The following is a 25897-nucleotide window of genomic DNA, read 5'->3' on the forward strand; positions in this document are numbered from 1 at the left end:
CTTTCATAGCTACAGGTGTGAGTGCTACTGGTCTATAGTCGTTCAACTCAGAGGATCCCACTTTCTTGGGGACAGGGATAATTGTGGAACTTTTCCAACACTGAGGTACAACGCACTCTTTCAGTGACACATTGTATATATTTGTCAGTATAGGGGCAAGCTGGGTAGCACATACTTTCAGACACATTGGAGATACACCATCAGGGCCAGGTGCCTTTTTGACCTTAAGTCCCTTTAGGATGCGTATCACCTCTGCCTCGGAGATCACTACTTGGGTGTTGCACCATGAATGATCTTTATATGAACAGACTGAGGAGCTTAGAGATGAATAGCCACTGTGTGTAGAGCTTGCCTCAAATCTGCAGTAGAATTCATTTAACTCTGCTGCCAGACTTCTGCTGGGGTTCACTATAGTGGGGTGGCTTTTATAATTGGTGACCTCTCTTAATCCTCTCCATGCAGATCTAGTATCTTTTGATGAGAACCTTTCCTCCAGAATCTTTGCATACTCGTGTTTGGCTAACTTGATCTCTTTAGATAGCGAGTTCCTAAGTTTCTTGAATTCAGTAATATCGCCTGCTTTATAAGCCTCCTCTTTCCTCTTACGGATCAACCTGACTTTATTTGTAAACCACGGCTTGTTGTTTCCCCGAAAGTGGACAGATTTGGATGGAATAAACGTGTCTTCACAAAAACGGATATATGAGGACACTGCATCCACCCATTCATCCAGACCCGAGCATGTTTCCTGGAATACCTCCCAGTCCGTGCATTCAAAGCAAGCTTGTAGTTGCAATTTTGCCTCCTCAGACCATGTCTTCTTTGTATAAACTGTAGGTTTGGATGTTTTCAACCTTTGCCTGTAGGCTGGAATTAAATGAATTAGACAATGATCTGAAAAGCCCACTGCTGCTCTCCTCACTGCCCTGTAGGCCCCTTTTATGACAGTATAGCAGTGACCAAGCGTATTGTTCTCTCTCGTGAAGCAGTTTATATGTTGAGTAAATATCGGGGGTCTCTGTAGATATATCGGGGGTCTCTCTGTAGATATATCGGGGGGTCTCTGTGTAGATATCGGAGGTCTCTGTGTATATGGGGGTCTCTGTGTAGATATCGGAGGTCTCTGTAGATATATCGGGGGTCTCTGTGTATATATCGGGGGTCTCTGTATAGATATCGGGGGTCTCTGTGTAGATATGGGGGTCTCTGTGTAGATATCGGGGGTCTCTGTGTAGATATCGGGGGTCTCTGTATATATATCGGGGGTCTCTGTGTAGGTATCGGGGGTCTCTGTGTAGATATGGGGGGTCTGTGTAGATATGGGGGGTCTGTGTAGATATCGGGGGTCTCTGTATATATATCGGGGGTCTCTGTGTAGGTATCGGGGGTCTCTGTGTAGATATGGGGGGTCTGTGTAGATATGGGGGGTCTGTGTAGATATCGGGGGTCTCTGTGTATATATCGGGGGTCTCTGTAGATATATCGGTCTCTGTATATATGGGGGGTCTCTGTGTAGATATCGGGGGTCTCTGTAGATATATCGGGGGTCTCTGTGTAGATATTGGGGGTCTCTGTATATATCGGGGATCTCTGTATATATATCGGGGGTCTCTGTATATATCGGGGATCTCTGTAGATATATCGGGGGGTCTCTGTGTAGATATCGGGGGTCTCTGTGTAGATATCGGGGGTCTCTGTGTATATATCGGGGGTCTCTGTATATATGGAGGGTCTCTGTAGATATATCGGGGGTCTCTGTGTATATATCGGGGGTCTCTGTAGATATATCGGGGGTTTCTGTGTATATATATCAGGGGTCTCTGTAGATATATCGGGGGTATCTGTGTAGATATCGGGGTCTCTGTAGATATATCGGGGGTCTCTGTGTATATATTGGGAGTCTCTGTAGATATATCGGGGGTCCCTGTATATATATTGGGGGTCCCTGTATATATATTGGGGGTCTCTGTGTATATATTGGGGGTCTCTGTAGATATATCGGGGGTCCCTGTATATATATCGGGGGTCTCTGTGTATATATCGGTGGTCTCTGTAGATATATCGGGGGTCTCTGTGTATATATTGGGGGTCTCTGTAGCTATATTGGGGGTCTCTGTGTATATATATCGGGGGTCTCTGTAGATATATCGGGGGTCCCTGTATATATATCGGGGGTCTCTGTGTAGATATCGGGGTCTCTGTGTAGATATCGGGGGTCTCTGTATATATATCGGGGGTCCCTGTATATATCGGGGGTCCCTGTATATATATATATCGGGGGTCTCTGTGTATATATCGGGGGGTCTCTGTGTAGTTATCGGGGGTCTCTGTGTATATATCGGGGGTCTCTGTAGATATATCGGTCTCTGTATATATGGGGGGTCTCTGTGTAGATATCGGGGGTCTCTGTGTAGATATCGGGGGTCTCTGTAGATATATCGGGGGTCTCTGTGTAGATATCGGGGGTCTCTGTATATATCGGGGATCTCTGTATATATATCGGGGGTCTCTGTATATATCGGGGATCTCTGTATATATATCGGGGGTCTCTGTATATATCGGGGGGTCTCTGTGTAGATATCGGGGGTCTCTGTGTATATATCGGGGGTCTCTGTATATATGGAGGGTCTCTGTAGATATATCGGGGGTCTCTGTGTATATATCGGGGGTCTCTAGATATATCGGGGGTCTCTGTGTAGATATCGGGCGTCTCTGTGTATATATCGGGGGTTTCTGTGTATATATATCAGGGGTCTCTGTAGATATATCGGGGGTCTCTGTGTATATATTGGGAGTCTCTGTAGATATATCGGGGGTCTCTGTGTATATATTGGGAGTCTCTGTAGATATATTGGGGGTCCCTGTATATATATTGGGGGTCCCTGTATATATCGGGGGTCTCTGTGTATATATTGGGGGTCTCTGTAGATATATCGGGGGTCCCTGTATATATATCGGGGGTCTCTGTGTATATATCGGTGGTCTCTGTGTATATATATCAGGGGTCTCTGTAGATATATCGGGGGTCTCTGTGTAGATATCGGGGTCTCTGTAGATATATCGGGGGTCTCTGTGTATATATTGGGAGTCTCTGTAGATATATCGGGGGTTTCTGTGTATATATGGAGGGTCTCTGTAGATATATCGGGGGTCCCTGTATATATATTGGGGGTCCCTGTATATATATCGGGGGTCTCTGTGTATATATTGGGGGTCTCTGTAGATATATCGGGGGTCCCTGTATATATATCGGGGGTCTCTGTGTATATATCGGTGGTCTCTGTAGATATATCGGGGGTCTCTGTGTATATATTGGGGGTCTCTGTAGCTATATTGGGGGTCTCTGTGTATATATATCGGGGGTCTCTGTAGATATATCGGGGGTCCCTGTATATATATCGGGGGTCTCTGTGTAGATATCGGGGGTCTCTGTATATATATCGGGGGTCCCTGTATATATATATCGGGGGTCTCTGTGTAGATATCGGGGGTCTCTGTGTAGATATCGGGGGTCTCTGTGTAGTTATCGGGGGTCTCTGTAGATATCGGGGATCTCTGTATATATATCGGGGGTCTCTGTATATATCGGGGATCTCTGTAGATATATCGGGGGGTCTCTGTGTAGATATCGGGGGTCTCTGTGTATATATCGGGGGTCTCTGTATATATGGAGGGTCTCTGTAGATATATCGGGGGTCTCTGTGTATATATCGGGGGTCTCTGTAGATATATCGGGGGTCTCTGTATATATCGGGGATCTCTGTAGATATATCGGGGGGTCTCTGTGTAGATATCGGGGGTCTCTGTGTATATATCGGGGGTCTCTGTAGATATATCGGGGGTCTCTGTGTATATATCGGGGGTCTCTGTAGAGATATCGGGGGTCTCTGTGTAGATATCGGGCGTCTCTGTGTATATATCGGGGGTTTCTGTGTATATATATCAGGGGTCTCTGTAGATATATCGGGGGTCTCTGTGTATATATTGGGAGTCTCTGTAGATATATCGGGGGTCTCTGTGTATATATTGGGAGTCTCTGTAGATATATTGGGGGTCCCTGTATATATATTGGGGGTCCCTGTATATATATCGGGGGTCTCTGTGTATATATCGGGGGTCTCTGTAGATATATCGGGGGTCTCTGTGTATATATCGGTGGTCTCTGTGTATATATATCAGGGGTCTCTGTAGATATATCGGGGGTCTCTGTGTAGATATCGGGGTCTCTGTAGATATATCGGGGGTCTCTGTGTAGATATCGGGGTCTCTGTAGATATATCGGGGGTCTCTGTGTAGATATCGGGGGTCTCTGTGTATATATTGGGAGTCTCTGTAGATATATCGGGGGTCTCTGTGTATATATGGAGGGTCTCTGTAGATATATCGGGGGTCCCTGTATATATATTGGGGGTCCCTGTATATATATCGGGGGTCTCTGTGTATATATTGGGGGTCTCTGTATATATATCGGGGGTCCCTGTATATATATCGGGGGTCTCTGTGTATATATCGGTGGTCTCTGTAGATATATTGGGGGTCTCTGTAGCTATATTGGGGGTCTCTGTGTATATATATCGGGGGTCTCTGTAGATATATCGGGGGTCCCTGTATATATATCGGGGGTCTCTGTGTAGATATCGGGGTCTCTGTGTAGATATCGGGGGTCTCTGTATATATATCGGGGGTCCCTGTATATATATATCGGGGGTCTCTGTGTAGATATCGGGGGTCTCTGTGTAGATATCGGGGGTCTCTGTGTAGTTATCGGGGGTCTCTGTGTATATATCGGGGGTCTCTGTATATATCAGGGTCTCGGGTATATATCGGGGGGTCTCTGTATATATCGGGGGTCCCTGTATATATCGGGGTCTCTGTGTATATATCGGGGTCTCTGTGTATAAATTGGGGTCTTTATGTATATATCGGGGGTCTCTGTAGATATATCGGGGTCTCTGTGTAGATATCGGGGGTCTCTGTGTATATCTCGGGGGTCTCTGTAGATATATCCGGGGTCTCTGTGTATATATATCGGGGGTCTCTGTGTATATATCGGCGGTCTCTGTGTTGATATCGGCAGTCTCTGTGTATATATCGGGGGTCTCTGTGTATATATCGGGGGTCTCTGTAGATATATCGGGGTCTCTGTGTAGATATCGGGGGTCTCTGTGTAGATATCGGGGGTCTCTGTGTATATCTCGGGGGTCTCTGTAGATATATCCGGGGTCTCTGTGTATATATATCGGGGGTCTCTGTGTATATATCGGCGGTCTCTGTGTTGATATCGGCAGTCTCTGTGTATATATCGGGGGTCTCTGTGTATAGATTCAAGATTCAAAGAAGCTTTATTGGCAGGACTAAATACACATTAGTTTTGCCAAAGCAGGTGTACAGAAGGGAATAGGGATAGGGACTGTAGGGATGTTGGGAAGGGGCTGTAGGAAAGGTGGATGGGGCAGATCCAGGATGGGGCTATAGAAGTCCATGGCATAGGGAAGGTGGATGGGGGCATGGCATGGGGGCAGATCCAGGATGAGGCTATAGAAGTCCATGGCATAGGAAAGGTGGATGGGGGATTGGGGCTATCCAGTGTGGGGGCCATAGAAGTCCATGGCATAGGGAAGGTGGATGGGGGGTTGGGGCATATCCAGGGTGGGGGCCATAGAAGTCCATGGCATAGGGAAGGTGGATGGGGGCATGGGGGCAGATCCAGGGTGGGGCTATAAAAGTCCATGGCATAGGGAAGGTGGATGGGGGGTTGGGGCATATCCAGGGTGGGGGCCATAGAAGTCCATGGCATATCATAGTTCTCTTTCTCGCAGTCTATGGCATTCGCTCACATATTGCGCTGCTATCTCCACTGCTCTCTCTTCTTCCCCCAGCAGGATATATGTTTTCTCTTCCTCCTTCATGGTGATGAAATCCGGGAAGAGATGTGAGAGTCTCCTGAAGTGAGTGTCCCTCACTGCTGAGTATTTGGAGCAGTGTAGCAGGAAGTGGGTCTCATCCTCCAGGGCCTCCTGGTCACAGTGTTGGCACAGTCTTTCCTCCCTGGGCTTGTAGCTCTGCCTGTGTCGGCCGGATTCGATGGCCAGACTGTGGGCACTGAGTCTATACCGGCTCAGGATCTTGCGGTCTCTGGGGTCCGGGAGTTTCTCCAGGTATGGAGCCAGTCTGTAGTCTCTCTGTAGACTCCGGTACATGGTCAGTTTCTGTGAGCTGATGATGTCGTTCTTCCAGTCACTTACGTACCTCTCCTGGCCTTCGTCTACCATCTTCCTGATTCCGGCTTTTGTCAGGTTGTTGTGATTGGTTTTCTGGTCAGGTTGGGTTTGGGTGAGCTGTTCCGAGGGTCCTGGTTTTTCTGTTTCCCCTACATGTGTCAGGGCTTTATGGTGATGGGAGCTTGGATTGCTCCTACGTAGGTGAGCCCGGAATGACAGTGCCCTCTTTACAACCGTTAGGTGTAGAGGGAATCTGCCCAGCTCGGCCCGGCAAGCACTGTTGGAGGTCCTCCGATGGACTTGGAGAAGGTGCTTGCAGAATTCCAGGTGGAATATTTCTGTTGGTCTTGAATCCCACCTTGACCAGTCTGGGTAGGTGTGAGGACCCCAGACTTCGCTGCCATACAGGAGGATTGGGGCGATGATGGAGTCGAAGATTTTTAACCAGACCCTCACCGGTGGCTTCAGATGGTAGAGTTTCCTTCGGATGGCATAGAAGGTTTTGCAGGCCTTGTCTTTCAGGGTCTCTATGGCTTGTTTGAAGCTCCCTGATCGGTGAATCTCTAGGCCCAGGTAGGTATATTTGTCTGTTCCTGTAAGGGCGCAGTTGTTGAGGATAAATGAAGGGTGCTGGTCTGATTTTCTCTTTCTCTTCTGGAACACCATGATGTTGCTTTTCTTTAGGTTGACCGGTAGAGCCCAGGTGGAGCTGAATTTCTCTAAGATTTTCAGGTTGTCTTGGAGGCCTTTCTCGGTTGGTGACAGAAGCAGCAAGTCATCTGCATACAGCAGGAATTTCACCTGCACGTCGTGGAGGGTGAGACCTGGTGCTGTGGAAGATTCCAGAGCGGTAGCCAGCTCGTTGATGTAAATGTTGAAGAGATTTGGGCTTAGGCTGCAGCCTTGTCTGACTCCCCGGCTCTGCTGGAAATAAGCCGTTCTTCTGCCGTTCACACTCACACTGCAGAGGTTCTCGGTGTAGGAGCTTTTGATAACATCATAGGTCTTTCCTCCTATTCCGCTCTCCAGCAGTTTCAGGAATAAGTCTGGGTGCCACACCGAATCAAAGGCCTTTTTAAAGTCCACGAAACAGGCGTATATCTTCCCGTTCTTTGTATCGTGGACGTGGCTCTGAATGAGGCTGTGCAGGGTGTAGATGTGGTCGGTAGTGCGGTGGTTTGGCATGAAGCCTGCTTGTCTCTTGCTGAGGACGTTGTGCTCGGTGAGGAAACTGAGGATCCTCTTGTTCAGGATGCTGTTGAACAGTTTTCCCAGGTTGCTGCTGTCACATATTCCTCTGTAGTTGGCTGGGTCATACCTGTCCCCATTCTTGTGGATGGGTGTGATGAGGCCTTGATTCCAGGTAGGAGGGAAGTAGCCGGCACTTAGCACAATATTGAAGAGTTTAACCATTGCGGCCTGTATTTCTGGTGGGCTGTACTTCAGCATTTCTGGTAGGATTCCATCCAGGCCACCGGCTTTTCTACATCTTATGGAAGAGATTCTCTCTGCTACTTCCTGTAATGTAATACGTGCATCCACGGGGTTTTGGAAATTTTTTACTTTTTCCTCCATTGCTTTTAGTTTTACCATTATGTTTTCCTGTTCTTGGCTTAGTTCTTCCTTTGGAATGTCTTTATAGAGGTCTCTGAAGTACTGGAGCCAGATGTTGCCATTTTGGATATGGATGTTGTTTTTCTTGTCTTTTGTGCCCATGTGGTTCCATAGTTCCCAGAAGGAGTTGTCTTGGAGGGCGTCTAGGAGTTGGATAAGTTTGGTGGAGATGTAACTCTGCTTCTTCCTCCTGAGGATGGTTTTGTACTGCCTTTGTATGGTTTCATAGGCTTCCCTCAGACCCGGGTGGTTGGGGTCTCTGTGTTTCTTGTTTGAGGCTGTTCTCAGGGTCTTCCGTACGGCTTTACATTCTCTGTCAAACCATCCATTGATCTGTTTTTCTTTTGGTCTCTTGTAGTTGACTTTTTTAAGGTCGGACAGTCTGGCCATTGCATAGAATATATTGTTGAGGTCTTTTGCAGCTTGACTCACTCCCTTTGGGTTAGGCTGGTACTCGTAGTTGTAGAAGTGGTAGAGCATCCGCTGTATTTCAGGTCTGCTGGGAACCTCTTTATACTTTAATGCCGACGTTTTGTGCCATTTATAGGATGGAGGCCGGGTGAAGAGGCCGCTCTGCTGTGGCTTTTGAGTGGATGGTTTCTCTGTAGATTTCAGGTACAGAAGAAGTTGGTTGTGGTCTGACAGGTGCGTTTGTGGGGAGACTATGAAGGCGCTGATATTTGCCAGGTTCATATCTGTAATGGCATAATCTACTACACTCCTCCCTACATGGGAGTTTAGTGTTCACCTCCCTAAGGAGTCTCCTTTGGTTCGTCCGTTTAGAATATGAAGTCCTAAACTTCTGCATACGTTCAGGAGCTTTTTACCACTTTTGTTGACTGTACTGTCATAGCTGTTTCTCTCTGTGACTACTGAGTCTTGGCCGTTATTCTCTGCTCCAAATATGTAGATGTTCCCATCCGTGGTCAGGAAGTCGTTTTCTCTCCCTGTTCTTGCATTGAGGTCTCCAAAGATGAGAACTTTGCCCAGGCCCTGATAGTGGGCGGCTTCTCTTTGTAAGATCTCGAAGCAGTCTGGATTGAAGTAGGGTGACTCTGGCGGTGGTATATAGGTGGTGCAGAGATAGACATCAGACTGAGAGGTGAGGATGGAGCTGCTGATCCTGATCCATATGTGGCTGCCTCCTCTCTTCACCGGTTTGATGTACTGGTGGAGCTCCTCTTTATGCCAGATCAGTATTCCTCCTGAGCTCCGGCCCTGTTTGATGCTTTTATTTTTCAGGGCAGGGACAGAGATTTCCCTGTATCCGATGGGCACCAGAGATTCGTCTTCGGCTCTGGTCCATGTTTCCACCAATATGTGACGAACAGCCCACCGCTGTTCGTCCAAATACGGGCGACTGACGGAGGTCCCGCTGCCACCAAAACACGACGGACAGCGGACCCTGTGTCACCACTATGTCACAATCCCACCACTGACACCGGTGTATCAGCGGACGGAGGGACGAGACACAATGCCGCCACACGGCTATCACAGGCGCAGTTGGGGCTTATCTTAGTTATCCCACCACTGGCACCATGTGACCAAAAATTATCCAGCAAGCTAATCTCGCTCTACAATTTGCCGCAGGGGAGTATTTTGGATGCCCCACCACTGCTATCAATCTTCCAAGTACTGCAGGGATTTATGTACATCCCACTTTCTCTCTGTGTATATATCGGGGTCTCTGTGTATATATCGGGGTCTCTGTGTATATATCGGGGGTCTCTGTGTATATATCGGGGTCTCTGTAGATATATCGGGGGTCTCTGTGTATATATCGGGGGTCTCTGTGTATATATCGGGGTCTCTGTGTATATATCGGGGGTCTCTGTGTATATATCGGGGGTCTCTGTGTATATATCGGGGTCTCTGTGTATATATCGGGGGTCTCTGTGTAGATATCGGGGGTCTCTCTGTATATATCGGGGGTCTCTGTGTATATATCGGGGTCTCTCTGTATATATCGGGGTCTCTGTGTATATATCGGGGGTCTCTGTGTATATATCGGGGTCTCTGTAGATATATCGGGGGTCTCTGTGTATATATCGGGGTCTCTGTGTATATATCGGGGGTCTCTGTGTATATATCGGGGTCTCTGTGTATATATCGGGGGTCTCTGTGTATATATCGGGGTCTCTGTGTATATATCGGGGGTCTCTGTGTATATATCGGGGTTCTCTCTAGATATATCGGGGTCTCTGTGTATATATCGGGGGTCTCTGTGTATATATCGGGGGTCTCTGTGTATATATCGGGGTCTCTCTGTATATATCGGGGTCTCTCTGTATATATCGGGGGTCTCTGTGTATATATCGGGGTCTCTCTGTATATATCGGGGTCTCTGTGTAGATATATCGGGGGTCTCTGTGTAGATATATCGGGGGTCTCTGTATATATATCGGGGGTCTCTGTGTATATATCGGGGTCTCTGTATATATATCGGGGGTCTCTGTATATATATCGGGGGTCTCTGTGTATATATCGGGGTCTCTCTGTATATATCGGGGTCTCTGTGTAGATATATCGGGGGTCTCTGTGTATATATCGGGGGTCTCTGTATATATATCGGGGGTCTCTGTGTATATATCGGGGGTCTCTGTGGATATATCGGGGTCTCTGTGTATATATCGGGGTCTCTGTGTATATATCGGGGGTCCCTGTGTATATATCGGGGTTCTCTCTGTATATATCGGGGGTCCCTGTGTATATATCGGGGTTCTCTCTGTATATATCGGGGGTCTCTGTAGATATATCGGGGTCTCTGTATATATATCGGGGGTCCCTGTGTATATATCGGGGTTCTCTCTGTATATATCGGGGGTCTCTGTAGGTATATCGGGGTCTCTGTATATATATCGGGGTCTCTGTGTATATATCGGGGGTCCCTGTGTATATATCGGGGTTCTCTCTGTATATATCGGGGGTCTCTGTAGGTATATCGGGGTCTCTGTATATATCGGGGGTCTCTGTGGATATATCGGGGTCTCTGTATATATCGGGGTCTCTGTGTATATATCGGGGGTCTCTGTGTATATATCCGGGGTCTCTGTGTATATATCGGGGTTCTCTCTGTATATATCGGGGGTCTCTGTAGATATATCGGGGTCTCTGTGTATATATCGGGGTCTCTGTGTATATATCGGGGTCTCTGTAGATATATCGGGGGTCTCTGTGTATATATCGGGGATCTCTGTAGATATATCGGGGTCTCTGTGTATATATCGGGGGTCTCTGTGTATATATCGGGGGTCTCTGTGTATATATCCGGGGTCTCTGTGTATATATCGGGGTTCTCTCTGTATATATCGGGGGTCTCTGTAGATATATCGGGGTCTCTGTGTATATATCGGGGTCTCTGTGTATATATCGGGGTCTCTGTATATATATCGGGGGTCTCTGTGTATATATCGGGGGTCTCTGTGTATATATCGGGGGTCTCTGTGTATATATCCGGGGTCTCTGTGTATATATCGGGGTTCTCTCTGTATATATCGGGGGTCTCTGTAGCTATATCGGGGGTCTCTGTGGATATATCGGGGTCTCTGTATATATCGGGGTCTCTGTGTATATATCGGTGGTCTCTGTGTATATATCGGTGGTCTCTGTGTATATATCGGTGGTCTCTGTGGATATATCGGGGTCTCTGTATATATCGGGGTCTCTGTGTATATATCGGGGTCTCTGTGTATATATCGGGGGTCTCTGTGTATATATCGGGGTCTCTGTATATATATCGGGGGTCCCTGTATATATATCGGGGTCCCTGTGTATATATCGGGGGTCTCTGTGTATATATCGGGGTCTCTGTGTATATATCGGGGGTCTCTGTAGATATATCGGTGGTCTCTGTGTATATATCGGGGGATTCTATGGATATATCGGGGTCTCTGTATATATCGGGGTCTCTGTGTATATATCGGGGGTCTCTGTGTATATATCGGGGGTCTCTGTGTATATATCGGGGTTCTCTCTGTATATATCGGGGTCTCTGTGTATATATCGGGGTCTCTGTATATATCGGGGGTCTCTGTGTATATATCGGGGTCTCTGTATATATATCGGGGGTCTCTGTGTATATATTGGGGGTCTCTGTAGATATATCGGGGGTCTCTGTATATATATCGGGGGTCTCTCTGTATATATCGGGGTCTCTGTGTAGATATCGGGGTCTCTGTATATATCGGGGGTCTCTGTGTATATATCGGGGGTCTCTGTGTATATATTGGGGGTCTCTGTAGATATATCGGGGGTCTCTGTGTATATATCGGGGTTCTCTCTGTATATATCGGGGTCTCTGTGTAGATATCGGGGTCTCTGTATATATCGGGGGTCTCTGTGTATATATCGGGGTCTCTGTATATATATCGGGGGTCTCTGTGTATATATTGGGGGTCTCTGTAGATATATCGGGGGTCTCTGTGTATATATCCGGGGTCTCTGTGTATATATCGGGGTTCTCTCTGTATATATATCGGGGTTCTCTCTGTGTATATATCGGGGTCTCTGTATATATATTGGGGGTCTCTGTAGATATATCGGGGGTCTCTGTGTATATATCCGGGGTCTCTGTGTATATATCGGGGTCTCTGTAGATATCGGGGTTCTCTCTGTGTATATATCGGGGTTCTCTCTGTGTATATATCCGGGGTCTCTGTGTAGATATCGGGGGTCTCTGTATATATATCGGGGTTCTCTCTGTGTATATATCGGGGGTCTCTGTGTATATATCGGGGTCTCTGTAGATATCGGGGTTCTCTCTGTGTATATATCGGGGTTCTCTCTGTATATATATCGGGGTTCTCTCTGTGTATATATCGGGGTCTCTGTATATATATTGGGGGTCTCTGTAGATATATCGGGGGTCTCTGTGTATATATCCGGGGTCTCTGTGTATATATCGGGGTCTCTGTAGATATCGGGGTTCTCTCTGTGTATATATCGGGGTTCTCTCTGTGTATATATCCGGGGTCTCTGTGTAGATATCGGGGGTCTCTGTATATATATCGGGGTTCTCTCTGTGTATATATCGGGGGTCTCTGTGTATATATCGGGGTCTCTGTAGATATCGGGGTTCTCTCTGTGTATATATCGGGGTTCTCTCTGTGTATATATCCGGGGTCTCTGTGTAGATATCGGGGGTCTCTGTATATATATCGGGGGTCTCTGTATATATATCGGGGGTCTCTGTAGATATCGGGGTTCTCTCTGTGTATATATCGGGGGTCTCTGTGTATATATCGGGGTCTCTGTAGGTATCGGGGTTCTCTCTGTGTATATATCCGGGGTCTCTGTGTAGATATCGGGGGTCTCTGTATATATATCGGGGTCTCTGTAGATATCGGGGTTCTCTCTGTGTAGATATCGGGGGTCTCTGTATATATATCGGGGTTCTCTCTGTGTATATATCGGGGGTCTCTGTGTATATATCGGGGTCTCTGTAGATATCGGGGTTCTCTCTGTGTATATATCGGGGTTCTCTCTGTGTATATATCCGGGGTCTCTGTGTAGATATCGGGGGTCTCTGTATATATATCGGGGTCTCTGTAGATATCGGGGTTCTCTCTGTGTAGATATCGGGGGTCTCTGTATATATATCGGGGTTCTCTCTGTGTATATATCGGGGGTCTCTGTGTATATATCGGGGTCTCTGTAGATATCGGGGTTCTCTCTGTGTATATATCGGGGTTCTCTCTGTGTATATATCCGGGGTCTCTGTGTAGATATCGGGGGTCTCTGTATATATATCGGGGGTCTCTGTATATATATCGGGGGTCTCTGTAGATATCGGGGTTCTCTCTGTGTATATATCGGGGGTCTCTGTGTATATATCGGGGTCTCTGTAGGTATCGGGGTTCTCTCTGTGTATATATCCGGGGTCTCTGTGTAGATATCGGGGGTCTCTGTATATATATCGGGGTCTCTGTAGATATCGGGGTTCTCTCTGTGTAGATATCGGGGGTCTCTGTATATATATCGGGGTTCTCTCTGTGTATATATCGGGGGTCTCTGTGTATATATCGGGGTCTCTGTAGATATCGGGGTTCTCTCTGTGTATATATCGGGGTTCTCTCTGTGTATATATCCGGGGTCTCTGTGTAGATATCGGGGGTCTCTGTATATATATCGGGGTCTCTGTAGATATCGGGGTTCTCTCTGTGTATATATCGGGGTTCTCTCTGTGTATATATCCGGGGTCTCTGTGTAGATATCGGGGGTCTCTGTATATATATCGGGGTTCTCTCTGTGTATATATCGGGGGTCTCTGTGTATATATCCGGGGTCTCTGTGTATATATCCGGGGTCTCTGTGTATATATCCGGGGTCTCTGTGTATATATCGGGGTTCTCTCTGTATATATCGGGGGTCTCTGTGTATATATCCGGGGTCTCTGTGTATATATCGGGGTTCTCTCTGTATATATATCGGGGTTCTCTCTGTGTATATATCGGGGTTCTCTCTGTATATATATCGGGGTTCTCTCTGTATATATATCGGGGTTCTCTCTGTGTATATATCGGGGTTCTCTCTGTATATATATCGGGGTTCTCTCTGTGTATATATCCGGGGTCTCTGTGTAGATATCGGGGGTCTCTGTATATATATCGGGGTTCTCTCTGTGTATATATCCGGGGTCTCTGTGTATATATCCGGGGTCTCTGTGTATATATCGGGGTTCTCTCTGTGTATATATCGGGGGTCCCTGTATATATCCGGGGTCTCTGTGTAGATATCGGGGGTCTCTGTATATATATCGGGGTTCTCTCTGTGTATATATCGGGGGTCTCTGTGTATATATCGGGGGTCTCTGTGTATATATCGGGGTTCTCTCTGTATATATATCGGGGGTCTCTGTGTAGATATCGGGGGTCTCTGTAGATATATCGGGGTTCTCTCTGTGTAGATATATCGGGGTTCTCTCTGTATATATCGGGGGTCTCTGTGTATATATCCGGGGTCTCTGTGTATATATCGGGGTTCTCTCTGTATATATATCGGGGTTCTCTCTGTGTATATATCGGGGTTCTCTCTGTATATATATCGGGGTTCTCTCTGTATATATATCGGGGTTCTCTCTGTGTATATATCGGGGTTCTCTCTGTATATATATCGGGGTTCTCTCTGTGTATATATCGGGGTTCTCTCTGTATATATATCGGGGTTCTCTCTGTGTATATATCCGGGGTCTCTGTATATATATCGGGGTTCTCTGTGTATATATCGGGGGTCTCTGTGTATATATCGGGGGTCCCTGTATATATCCGGGGTCTCTGTGTAGATATCGGGGGTCTCTGTATATATATCGGGGTTCTCTCTGTGTATATATCGGGGGTCTCTGTGTATATATCGGGGGTCTCTGTGTATATATCGGGGGTCTCTGTGTATATATCGGGGTTCTCTCTGTATATATATCGGGGTTCTCTCTGTATATATCGGGGGTCTCTGTGTATATATCCGGGGTCTCTGTGTATATATCGGGGTTCTCTCTGTATATATATCGGGGTTCTCTCTGTGTATATATCCGGGGTCTCTGTATATATATCGGGGTTCTCTCTGTGTATATATCCGGGGTCTCTGTGTATATATCGGGGGTCTCTGTGTATATATCGGGGGTCTCTGTGTATATATCGGGGTTCTCTCTGTATATATATCGGGGTTCTCTCTGTATATATCGGGGGTCTCTGTGTATATATCCGGGGTCTCTGTGTATATATCGGGGTTCTCTCTGTATATATATCGGGGTTCTCTCTGTGTAGATATCGGGGGTCTCTGTATATATATCGGGGTTCTCTCTGTGTATATATCCGGGGTCTCTGTGTATATATCCGGGGTCTCTGTGTATATATCGGGGTTCTCTCTGTGTATATATCGGGGGTCCCTGTATATATCCGGGGTCTCTGTGTAGATATCGGGGGTCTCTGTATATATATCGGGGTTCTCTCTGTGTATATATCGGGGGTCTCTGTGTAGATATCGGGGGTCTCTGTAGATATATCGGGGTTCTCTCTGTGTATATATCGGGGTTCTCTCTGTATATATCGGGGGTCTCTGTGTATATATCCGGGGTCTCTGTGTATATATCGGGGTTCTCTCTGTATATATATCGGGGTTCTCTCTGTGTATATATCGGGGTTCTCTCTGTATATATATCGGGGTTCTCTCTGTATATATATCGGGGTTCTCTCTGTGTATATATCGGGGTTCTCTCTGTATATATATCGGGGTTCTCTCTGTGTATATATCCGGGGTCTCTGTGTAGATATCGGGGGTCTCTGTGTATATATCGGGGTTCTCTCTGTATATATCGGGGGTCTCTGTGTATATATCCGGGGTCTCTGTGTATATATCGGGGTTCTCTCTGTATATATATCGGGGTTCTCTCTGTGTATATATCGGGGTTCTCTCTGTATATATATCGGGGTTCTCTCTGTGTATATATCCGGGGTCTCTGTATATATATCGGGGTTCTCTCTGTATATATCGGGGGTCTCTGTGTATATATCGGGGGTCCCTGTATATATCCGGGGTCTCTGTGTAGATATCGGGGGTCTCTGTGTAGATATCGGGGGTCTCTGTATATATATCGGGGTTCTCTCTGTGTATATATCGGGGGTCTCTGTGTATATATCGGGGGTCTCTGTGTATATATCGGGGGTCTCTGTGTATATATCGGGGTTCTCTCTGTATATATATCGGGGTTCTCTCTGTATATATCGGGGGTCTCTGTGTATATATCCGGGGTCTCTGTGTATATATCGGGGTTCTCTCTGTATATATATCGGGGTTCTCTCTGTGTATATATCGGGGGTCTCTGTGTATATATCGGGGGTCTCTGTGTATATATCGGGGGTCTCTGTGTATATATCGGGGTTCTCTCTGTGTATATATCGGGGTTCTCTCTGTATATATCGGGGGTCTCTGTGTATATATCCGGGGTCTCTGTGTATATATCGGGGTTCTCTCTGTATATATATCGGGGTTCTCTCTGTATATATATCGGGGTTCTCTCTGTGTATATATCGGGGTTCTCTCTGTATATATATCGGGGTTCTCTCTGTGTATATATCCGGGGTCTCTGTATATATATCGGGGTTCTCTCTGTATATATCGGGGGTCTCTGTGTATATATCGGGGGTCCCTGTATATATCCGGGGTCTCTGTGTAGATATCGGGGGTCTCTGTATATATATCGGGGTTCTCTCTGTGTATATATCGGGGGTCTCTGTGTATATATCGGGGGTCTCTGTGTATATATCGGGGTTCTCTCTGTATATATATCGGGGTTCTCTCTGTGTATATATTGGGGGTCTCTGTGTATATATCGGGGTCTCTGTATATATATCGGGGTTCTCTCTGTGTATATATTGGGGGTCTCTGTGTATATATTGGGGGTCTCTGTGTATATATTGGGGGTCTCTGTATATATATCGGGGGTCCCTGTGTATATATCGGGGTCTCTGTATATATATCGGGGTTCTCTCTGTGTATATATCGGGGGTCTCTGTGTATATATCGGGGGTCCCTGTATATATCCGGGGTCTCTGTGTAGATATCGGGGGTCTCTGTGTAGATATCGGGGGTCTCTGTATATATATCGGGGTTCTCTCTGTGTATATATCGGGGGTCTCTGTGTATATATCGGGGGTCTCTGTGTATATATCGGGGGTCTCTGTGTATATATCGGGGTTCTCTCTGTATATATATCGGGGTTCTCTCTGTATATATCGGGGGTCTCTGTGTATATATCCGGGGTCTCTGTGTATATATCGGGGTTCTCTCTGTATATATATCGGGGTTCTCTCTGTGTATATATCGGGGGTCTCTGTGTATATATCGGGGGTCTCTGTGTATATATCGGGGGTCTCTGTGTATATATCGGGGTTCTCTCTGTGTATATATCGGGGTTCTCTCTGTATATATCGGGGGTCTCTGTGTATATATCCGGGGTCTCTGTGTATATATCGGGGTTCTCTCTGTATATATATCGGGGTTCTCTCTGTATATATATCGGGGTTCTCTCTGTGTATATATCGGGGTTCTCTCTGTATATATATCGGGGTTCTCTCTGTGTATATATCCGGGGTCTCTGTATATATATCGGGGTTCTCTCTGTATATATCGGGGGTCTCTGTGTATATATCGGGGGTCCCTGTATATATCCGGGGTCTCTGTGTAGATATCGGGGGTCTCTGTATATATATCGGGGTTCTCTCTGTGTATATATTGGGGGTCTCTGTGTATATATCGGGGTCTCTGTATATATATCGGGGTTCTCTCTGTGTATATATTGGGGGTCTCTGTGTATATATTGGGGGTCTCTGTGTATATATTGGGGGTCTCTGTATATATATCGGGGGTCCCTGTGTATATATCGGGGTCTCTGTATATATATCGGGGTTCTCTCTGTGTATATATCGGGGTCTCTGTAGACATTCGGGGGCGATCACTTCCCGCATTAGGGGCGGAGGTTTACCTTTCGCAGTGCAGGGGGCGTGTCTGTGCGGGCGGACTGATCCCTCTCTGTGCTCCGCCGCACACTATATAAGTGACTGTCAGCCGGGACTTCTCCTCTTCATTCCGCCGCCGGAGGTCAGTGACGCGCAGGTTCCCGCACACAAGGTACCGGCTGCGGCGGCGGCTCCGCTCTCGGGGGAGCACGGTCCGGGGATGCGGGGAGGCTCGGTGTTCGGTTTTGGGGCGCAGTTCTCGTGTTGGGGGCTGCGGGTTCTCCGTCCAGACTCCGCCTTCTGGAATCTTCTAGACCTCGGGGCACGTGGTTGGAGCCGGTAATGAGGCGCCGCCATTTTGGGTGATGTCACTGCAGATGTCACACCGAGAGCGGGGACTGAGGGGTCCTGTGCCGGGGAGTGAGGTTGGTGAGGGGCTATTGTGTCCGGGATGTGAGGGGGGTCCTGGGGGGGGGGTGAGGGGGGTCCTGGGGGGGGGTGAGGGGGGGTCCTGCGCCCAGGGAGTGAGGTTGGTGAGGGGGGTCCTGTGCCTGGGTGAGGGGGGTCCTGGGGGGTGAGGGGGGGTCCTGTGTCCAGGGAGTGAGGTTGGTGAGGGGGGTCCTGTGCCTGGGTGAGGGGGGTCCTGGGGGGGGTGAGGGGGGGTCCTGTGTCCAGGGAGTGAGGTTGGTGAGGGGGGTCCTGTGCCTAGGGGGGGGTCCTGTGCCCAGGGGGGGTGAGGGGGGTCCTGTGCCCAGGGGGGGTGAGGGGGGTCCTGTGCCCAGGGAGTGAGGGGGTCCTGTGCCTGGGGGGGGTGAGGGGGTCCTGTGCCTGGGGGGGGTGAAGGGGGTCCTGTGCCTGGGGGGGGTGAAGGGGGTCCTGTGCCCGGGAGGTGAAGGGGGTCCTGTGCCTGGGGGGGGTGAGGGGGGTCCTGTGCCCGGGAGGTGAAGGGGGTCCTGGGGGAGGGGAGTGGTGGGGTCTTTTGTGCTCGGGCATGGGTGGTGAGGGGTCCTGTGCCTGACTGCAAGGGTGTGCACTGGGTGTCGGTGGGGGCTGTCACCTATGTGTTGCTGTGACTTCCTGTCGTAGTTCTATGCCCCCTCCCCGGTCTTCTGATTGTTAGGGGCTCCTCTTGTCTTTCCCAGATGCCAGAAGAAATCCATCATGGCGAGGAGGAGGTGGAGACGTTCGCCTTCCAGGCGGAAATCGCGCAGCTCATGTCTCTTATCATTAACACCTTCTACTCCAATAAAGAAATCTTCCTGAGGGAGCTGATCTCCAACGCCTCCGATGTGAGTGGTGTTGGGGTAGGGCGGTGGTTGGGGGGCGATGTGATGGGGGTTGTGGCGGCTGCTGATCTCTCTTCTCTCAGGCCCTGGATAAGATCCGCTATGAGAGTCTCACAGATCCCTCCAAGCTGGACAGCGGCAAAGACCTGAAGATCGATGTTATCCCCAACAAGCAGGAGCGCACGCTCACCCTGTGTGACACGGGCATCGGCATGACCAAGGCCGACCTCATCAACAACCTGGGAACCATCGCCAAGTCCGGGACCAAGGCCTTCATGGAGGCGCTGCAGGTGAGGCTGCTCTGAGGGGTTGCAGCACGGCTCTGTACTGGGGTTCGTTGCGGATCTGTATCGGGGTGCAGCTCCTCTAACCGCCTCCTTTCCTCAGGCCGGAGCCGACATCTCGATGATTGGACAGTTTGGTGTCGGTTTCTATTCGGCTTATCTGGTGGCAGAAAAGGTTGTGGTGATCACAAAGCACAACGATGACGAGCAGTATGCCTGGGAGTCCTCCGCCGGGGGCTCGTTCACAGTCAAGACTGACTGTGGTGAGTAGAAGGTTCCCGTCTGTGAGGTTGGGGGGGGTCTTTATATCTGAGAGGTGCGGAGTTCAGCTTTAAGTCACATGCTATAATGCACGGGGGGGACCCTGACTTCTGGTCTGCTTTTAGGTGAGCAGGTGGGTTTGTCAATTGTCTTACCAGCCCCCTTACTGTAGACCCCAATGTGAGTCTCGTGGATCTATAGATGGGATTGCGGCAATAGAGACCTCTGTGCCCACAAAACCTAACCATCTGTGCTCGTCTCAGGTGAGCCCATCGGCCGTGGCACTAAAGTCATCCTGCACCTGAAGGAGGACCAAACGGAGTACCTGGAGGAGAAGCGGGTGAAGGAGGTAGTGAAGAAGCACTCGCAGTTCATCGGGTACCCCATAACCCTCTATGTGAGTACTGGCAGCTGCAGACCCCCAAATCGGGGCCATAGTGACTGCAGACATTGGTTTCTTGTCACCGCATTGTAGATGGAGCCAACTATTAACTGCTTGTGTCCTTGCAGCTGGAGAAGGAGCGAGAGAAGGAGATCAGTGACGATGAGGCTGAGGAGGAGGAAAAGGAGGAAGAGAAGAAGGATGAAGGTGAGGAGGACAAGCCCAAGATTGAAGATGTGGGCTCTGACGAGGAGGAGGAGGAGGGAAAAGATAAGAAGAAAAAGACTAAGAAGATCAAGGAGAAGTACATTGACCAAGAGGAGCTGAACAAAACCAAGCCCATCTGGACCCGCAACCCTGATGACATCAGCCAGGAGGAGTACGGCGAGTTCTACAAGAGCCTGACCAACGACTGGGAGGACCACCTGGCCGTGAAGGTAAGGGTGGTCTGAGGAGGGGGCAGGGGTCTGGGCTGAGCCGGGCCTGACGTGCTGCTCTTCTCTGCAGCACTTCTCAGTAGAGGGCCAGCTGGAGTTCCGGGCGCTCCTCTTCATCCCTCGCCGAGCTCCGTTCGACCTGTTTGAGAACAAGAAAAAGAAAAACAACATTAAGTTGTACGTGAGGCGCGTCTTCATCATGGACAGCTGCGATGAGCTCATCCCAGAGTACCTGAGTAAGTGGACCATGCGGTTTTTGGGGGTTACTGTCCACGGGTGCTATCAGATGGCTACCACAACTCCCAGCATGCCCTGACTGCTATGCGCTGCTGTAGTTTTGTCACAGGTCTGAATGATGCTCTGTGGGTTTGATACTTACAAGCTTCCTCTGACAGATTTCATCCGAGGGGTGGTGGACTCTGAGGATCTCCCCCTGAACATCTCAAGAGAAATGCTGCAGCAGAGCAAGATCCTGAAGGTCATCAGGAAGAACATTGTCAAGAAGTGTCTGGAGCTGTTCTCTGAGCTGGCTGAGGACAAGGAGAACTACAAGAAGTTCTACGAGGCCTTCTCCAAGAACTTGAAGGTTGGAATCAATGACCTGGCTGCAGCAGCAGAGAGTATGTTCAGCATGCTAACTGTCTCTTCTTGCACAGCTTGGGATCCATGAAGACTCCACCAACAGGAAGAGGCTGTCAGAGCTTCTGCGGTATCACACGTCCCAGACCGGAGACGAGATGGCGTCGCTGACTGAGTACGTGTCCCGCATGAAGGAGAACCAGAAGAGCATCTACTACATCACAGGTGAGTGACAGCCCCGCTGCCAGCGTCTCGTCCCACAACCCGCCATCTTTACCTGCTGCTGACTATCCTGTTACCACAGGGGAGAGCAAGGAGCAGGTGGCCAACTCTGCCTTCGTGGAGCGCGTGAGGAAGCGTGGCTTTGAGGTTGTGTACATGACGGAGCCCATCGACGAGTACTGCGTCCAGCAGCTGAAGGAGTTTGACGGGAAGACTCTGGTGTCTGTCACCAAGGAGGGGCTGGAGCTGCCGGAGGATGAGGATGAGAAGAAGAAGATGGAGGAGAACAAGACCAAGTTCGAGAGTCTGTGCAAACTGATGAAGGAAATACTGGACAAGAAAGTGGAAAAGGTGAGGAGCAAGGCCAACATGGGCCCCAAGAGCAGCTGCTTCGTGGGGCCAGTTTAGAGTTGGTGTTGAACCATAGGGCCATGAACTGATCACACATTAGCCTATTTAACCCCTTAATGACCGGGCCAGTTTTTACAATTCTCACCACTCTCCCTTTATGACGTAATAACTCTGGCGCTTCCATGGATCCCGGTGATTCTGACATTGTTTTTTCGTGAAATATTGCACTTCATGATAGCGGGAAAACTTCAATATGACTTGGTTTATTTGTGAAAAAAACGGAAATATGGCAAATTTTAAAGTTTTGCCATTTTCAAACTTTTATTTTTATGCCCTTAAATCAGAGATGTCACACAATCTATTCTGTTATTTCTAAACCCTGTTTTTTCGGTGATTCCTTTGTTTCCCCGTTCATACTGCACACACAATACACCACAGAAAGGTAGACTTGCTCCATTCAGCAAGAAAGCAGCCGAACAAACCACACATTAGGGTTATTACTATTATAGCGCCACTTATTCCGTGGCGCTCTGCACATCCACGATTCTATCACTAAATACAGTGTAAACGTTCATTTTCATAAATCTGCAGAAAGACACAATGACCTGCAGGTGGCGCCTCAGCCGGAAGACATTTTTTGGCCTCTACTTATCAAACCAATCTCCAGATCTAAATACCTGGCTGTGCTCATCAGCTCAGGAAATACATTCACATTTCACCAGCTGAAATTGCCTGCGCCCCTGACGATCAATGTGCGAAAAGTTCTCACGGACCAAGCTAGTACTTGATAACATTTCCACCATGTCTACATTACATTAGCACAATTTTGGAACCAAAATTTTGTTAGAAAAAAAATCTCCCCATCAGCCAACGCCGTGTACACTGATCCAATGAGCGTAAGGAAACATCAGTACAAAAAAAGGAGGATCCCGCGATGTGGGGCACAGACTGGCAGCAGTGCAGGGAGCGCAGTGTTTCGATGTAACGTGTTTCTCATGATCTGCGTTCCCCTGCAGTGCTGCCAGACTTTCTGTGCCTGAGAATATCTTAATAATACATACTGGTTTTCAGCCGTCACCCGACATCGCGGGATCCTTCCATTTTTTTGTACTGATGTTTTCTTGTTAGAAGGGTTAAAAGCTCACCAGCGCTTTCTCATTTTTACAACAAAACTTACAATAGCATATTTTTATTTTCTTTTGTAGGGTGCACCTCACATTTGAAGTCACTTTGAGGGGGTCTATATGATAGAAAATGCCCAGAAGTGACACCATTCTAAACACTGCACCCCTCAAGGTGCTCGAAACCACATTCAAGAAGTTTATTAACCCTTCAGGAGCTTCACAGCAACTGAAGCAATGTGGAAGGGAAAAAAATGAACATTCAACTTTTTTTCACGAACATTTTACATCAGAACCAGTGTTTTTTTTTTTGTTTTTTTTTACAGGGGTATGGTACCCAGGGCCTGGAGGACAGTCTCCTCTCCTCCACACCGTGGGTACCAACCGCACATGAGACGCTTAACTTCCCGCATGGTGGGCATAGCCACATGCGGGAAGTAAGAGATTCTCATGCATTCCTATGGGTGCGGAATCGCGGCAATTCTTTGCGATGCCGCACAAAAGAATGAGCATGCTGCGATCTTTTTCGCGATGCGATTCCGCCGCGGAAAAAAGCGCAGCATTAGCACAGCATGTGCGGAATGCCATAGGAATGCATGGGGGGCGTTCTGTACACGATTTTTAAGCGTTTTCGCGCCGAAAATCGCTGCAAAAACGCTTAAAAATTACTATGTGGGCACACAGCCTGAAAGAGAAAATGAACAACAAAATGTGTTGTGCAACTTGTCCTGAGTATGCTGATATGTGGGATTAAACCACTGGGCGCATGGCAGAGCTCAGAAGGGAAGGAGCGCCATTTGACTTTTAGACGCCATGTTGCGTTTGGAGAGCACCTGATGTGCCTACACAGTGGAAATCCCCCCAACTCCAACACTAACACACCCCTAACCCTATTCACAACTCTGACCCTAATGGGAAAATGGAAATAATAAAATCTATTTTTCCCTACCTACGGGGGTGACACGGGGGTTTGATTTACTATTTTTATTTTGATCGGAGTGATCAGAATGAATCGATAGGATAAATCTATGCGTGTCGGCCAGCAGATCTCGGCGGGTGCACTGCGCATGCGCCTTCCATTCCTAGAAGAAGCCGCTGGTGGCTGTGAGGTGATACAGGAGGATCCAGAGGTACCGGGGGGGATCAGGGTCCCTGTTTCTCCTCTGACAACAACAGGAGAGAAATTGTGTTTTGTTTTTTTTGCAACGCCATTATACCGTTAATGGCAATTGCAACACTGGGGTCGGCAAACACTGACCCGCATCATGTTCACTGGGGGTCTTGGCTACCCCCAGCAGCTGAGACCCCTGAGAAATTCTGACACTGGGGGGGCGCTATACCACTTTTCCTGTGGTTTAAGTACACTTAACTGCTGCTGCTAAAAGGCGTATCGGCGGTCATTAAGGGGTTAATGCTGGTGGCCCTTTGCGTTGGGCCCCTAATGGTGCCTATAGAAAGGGCGGTGCTGTTGCTGCCTCTTGGGGACGGTCTGTACTTAGCATTCACTGACATCCTGTGCACTCCTGACAGGTGACTGTGTCCAACCGCCTGGTGTCCTCTCCCTGCTGCATCGTCACCAGCACCTACGGCTGGACGGCAAACATGGAGCGGATCATGAAGGCGCAGGCTCTGCGTGACAACTCCACCATGGGCTACATGATGGCCAAGAAGCACCTAGAGATCAACCCAGAGCATCCCATCGTGGAGACGTTGCGGCAGAAGGCAGATGCCGACAAGAACGACAAAGCTGTGAAGGACCTGGTGGTGCTGCTCTTCGAGACGGCGCTCCTGTCCTCCGGCTTTTCCCTGGATGACCCACAGACACATTCTAACCGAATCTACAGGATGATCAAGCTGGGCCTTGGTAAGAAGCCCCGTCTGGGAGCGTCTGCGCATGGCCTGTGAGGTTGTCCCTGGTGCGCCCTGTCCTTGCTGACAGTTTCCTCTTTTCTTAGGTATTGATGATGACGACTCTGCGGTGGAGGAGTTGGCTGCTCCAGTCGCAGATGATATCCCCCCTCTGGAAGGTGAAGAGGACGCTTCTCGTATGGAGGAGGTGGATTAATGCCCCTCCACGGCCTCCCTTAGCCTGGTATCTGCAGCCTGTTTCTGGGGAGCCTCTGGACTGTACATTATTGGGTTTCCCCCCCTCCTGGCATGTTATTGGGTGAGGCTTCAGACGAGCCCCCACCCCTGGTTATTGCACTGTGGGAACCCGTGGTCCGGTGCCCCCTATACTGTAGTATAACCCGCTTCTCCCGCCATCGGACTACCTGACTCCCGTACAGCTGCCTCCTCTGTCAGCGTGTTGCCCCTCGCCCCATGCAGCGCCCTCAGGAATGTGTTGAATATCAGCGGTCGCCTCAGTTGTGTTTTGTGAGTTTATTTTTATGATTTGTCCTGCAGAATACATTCTTTTTACAACAGAAGCGCTGCCTGATCACATGACCTCTGAGATGGTGAGATCTAGGGGTGTGACGCTGCCTCGGGGGTCTCCTGGAGCTGCACTGGTCTGACTGGGTGGATTCAGGGTCTCCTCCATCACAGGCGCCAGGTGTCCTCGTGCCTGATGAGGGTGGTGCAGGTACAGCGACTGTGGGCATGGGAGGGGGAGGAGTCCTTGAGCAATTCTAGACATCCCCTTTAAGGAGTCTGGAACTTGTCAGGAGAAGGCTCATTAATAACCTTGAG

At 48.7% G+C, this 25897-nt stretch overlaps 1 protein-coding gene across 1 annotated transcript; it reads left to right on the forward strand.

Moving 5' to 3' along the window:
- The first annotated feature begins 18337 nt into the window (after positions 1–18337).
- Positions 18338–25635, forward strand: HSP90AB1 (heat shock protein 90 alpha family class B member 1). The gene is made up of 12 exons (XM_073564902.1): positions 18338–18455; positions 19426–19572; positions 19653–19859; positions 19957–20116; positions 20378–20511; positions 20625–20933; positions 21004–21169; positions 21329–21519; positions 21590–21737; positions 21817–22085; positions 24737–25070; positions 25162–25635. The coding sequence occupies exons 2-12, from the start codon at positions 19426–19428 to the stop codon at positions 25269–25271; spliced, it is 2175 nt and encodes a 724-aa protein (XP_073421003.1). The 5' UTR covers positions 18338–18455; the 3' UTR covers positions 25272–25635.
- The last annotated feature ends 262 nt before the right edge of the window (positions 25636–25897 follow it).

Source organism: Dendrobates tinctorius, unplaced genomic scaffold (genome assembly GCF_039654945.1).
Source record: "Dendrobates tinctorius isolate UK_male_01 unplaced genomic scaffold, ASM3965494v1 ptg000501l, whole genome shotgun sequence".
Classification (NCBI taxonomy): domain Eukaryota; kingdom Metazoa; phylum Chordata; class Amphibia; order Anura; family Dendrobatidae; genus Dendrobates; species Dendrobates tinctorius.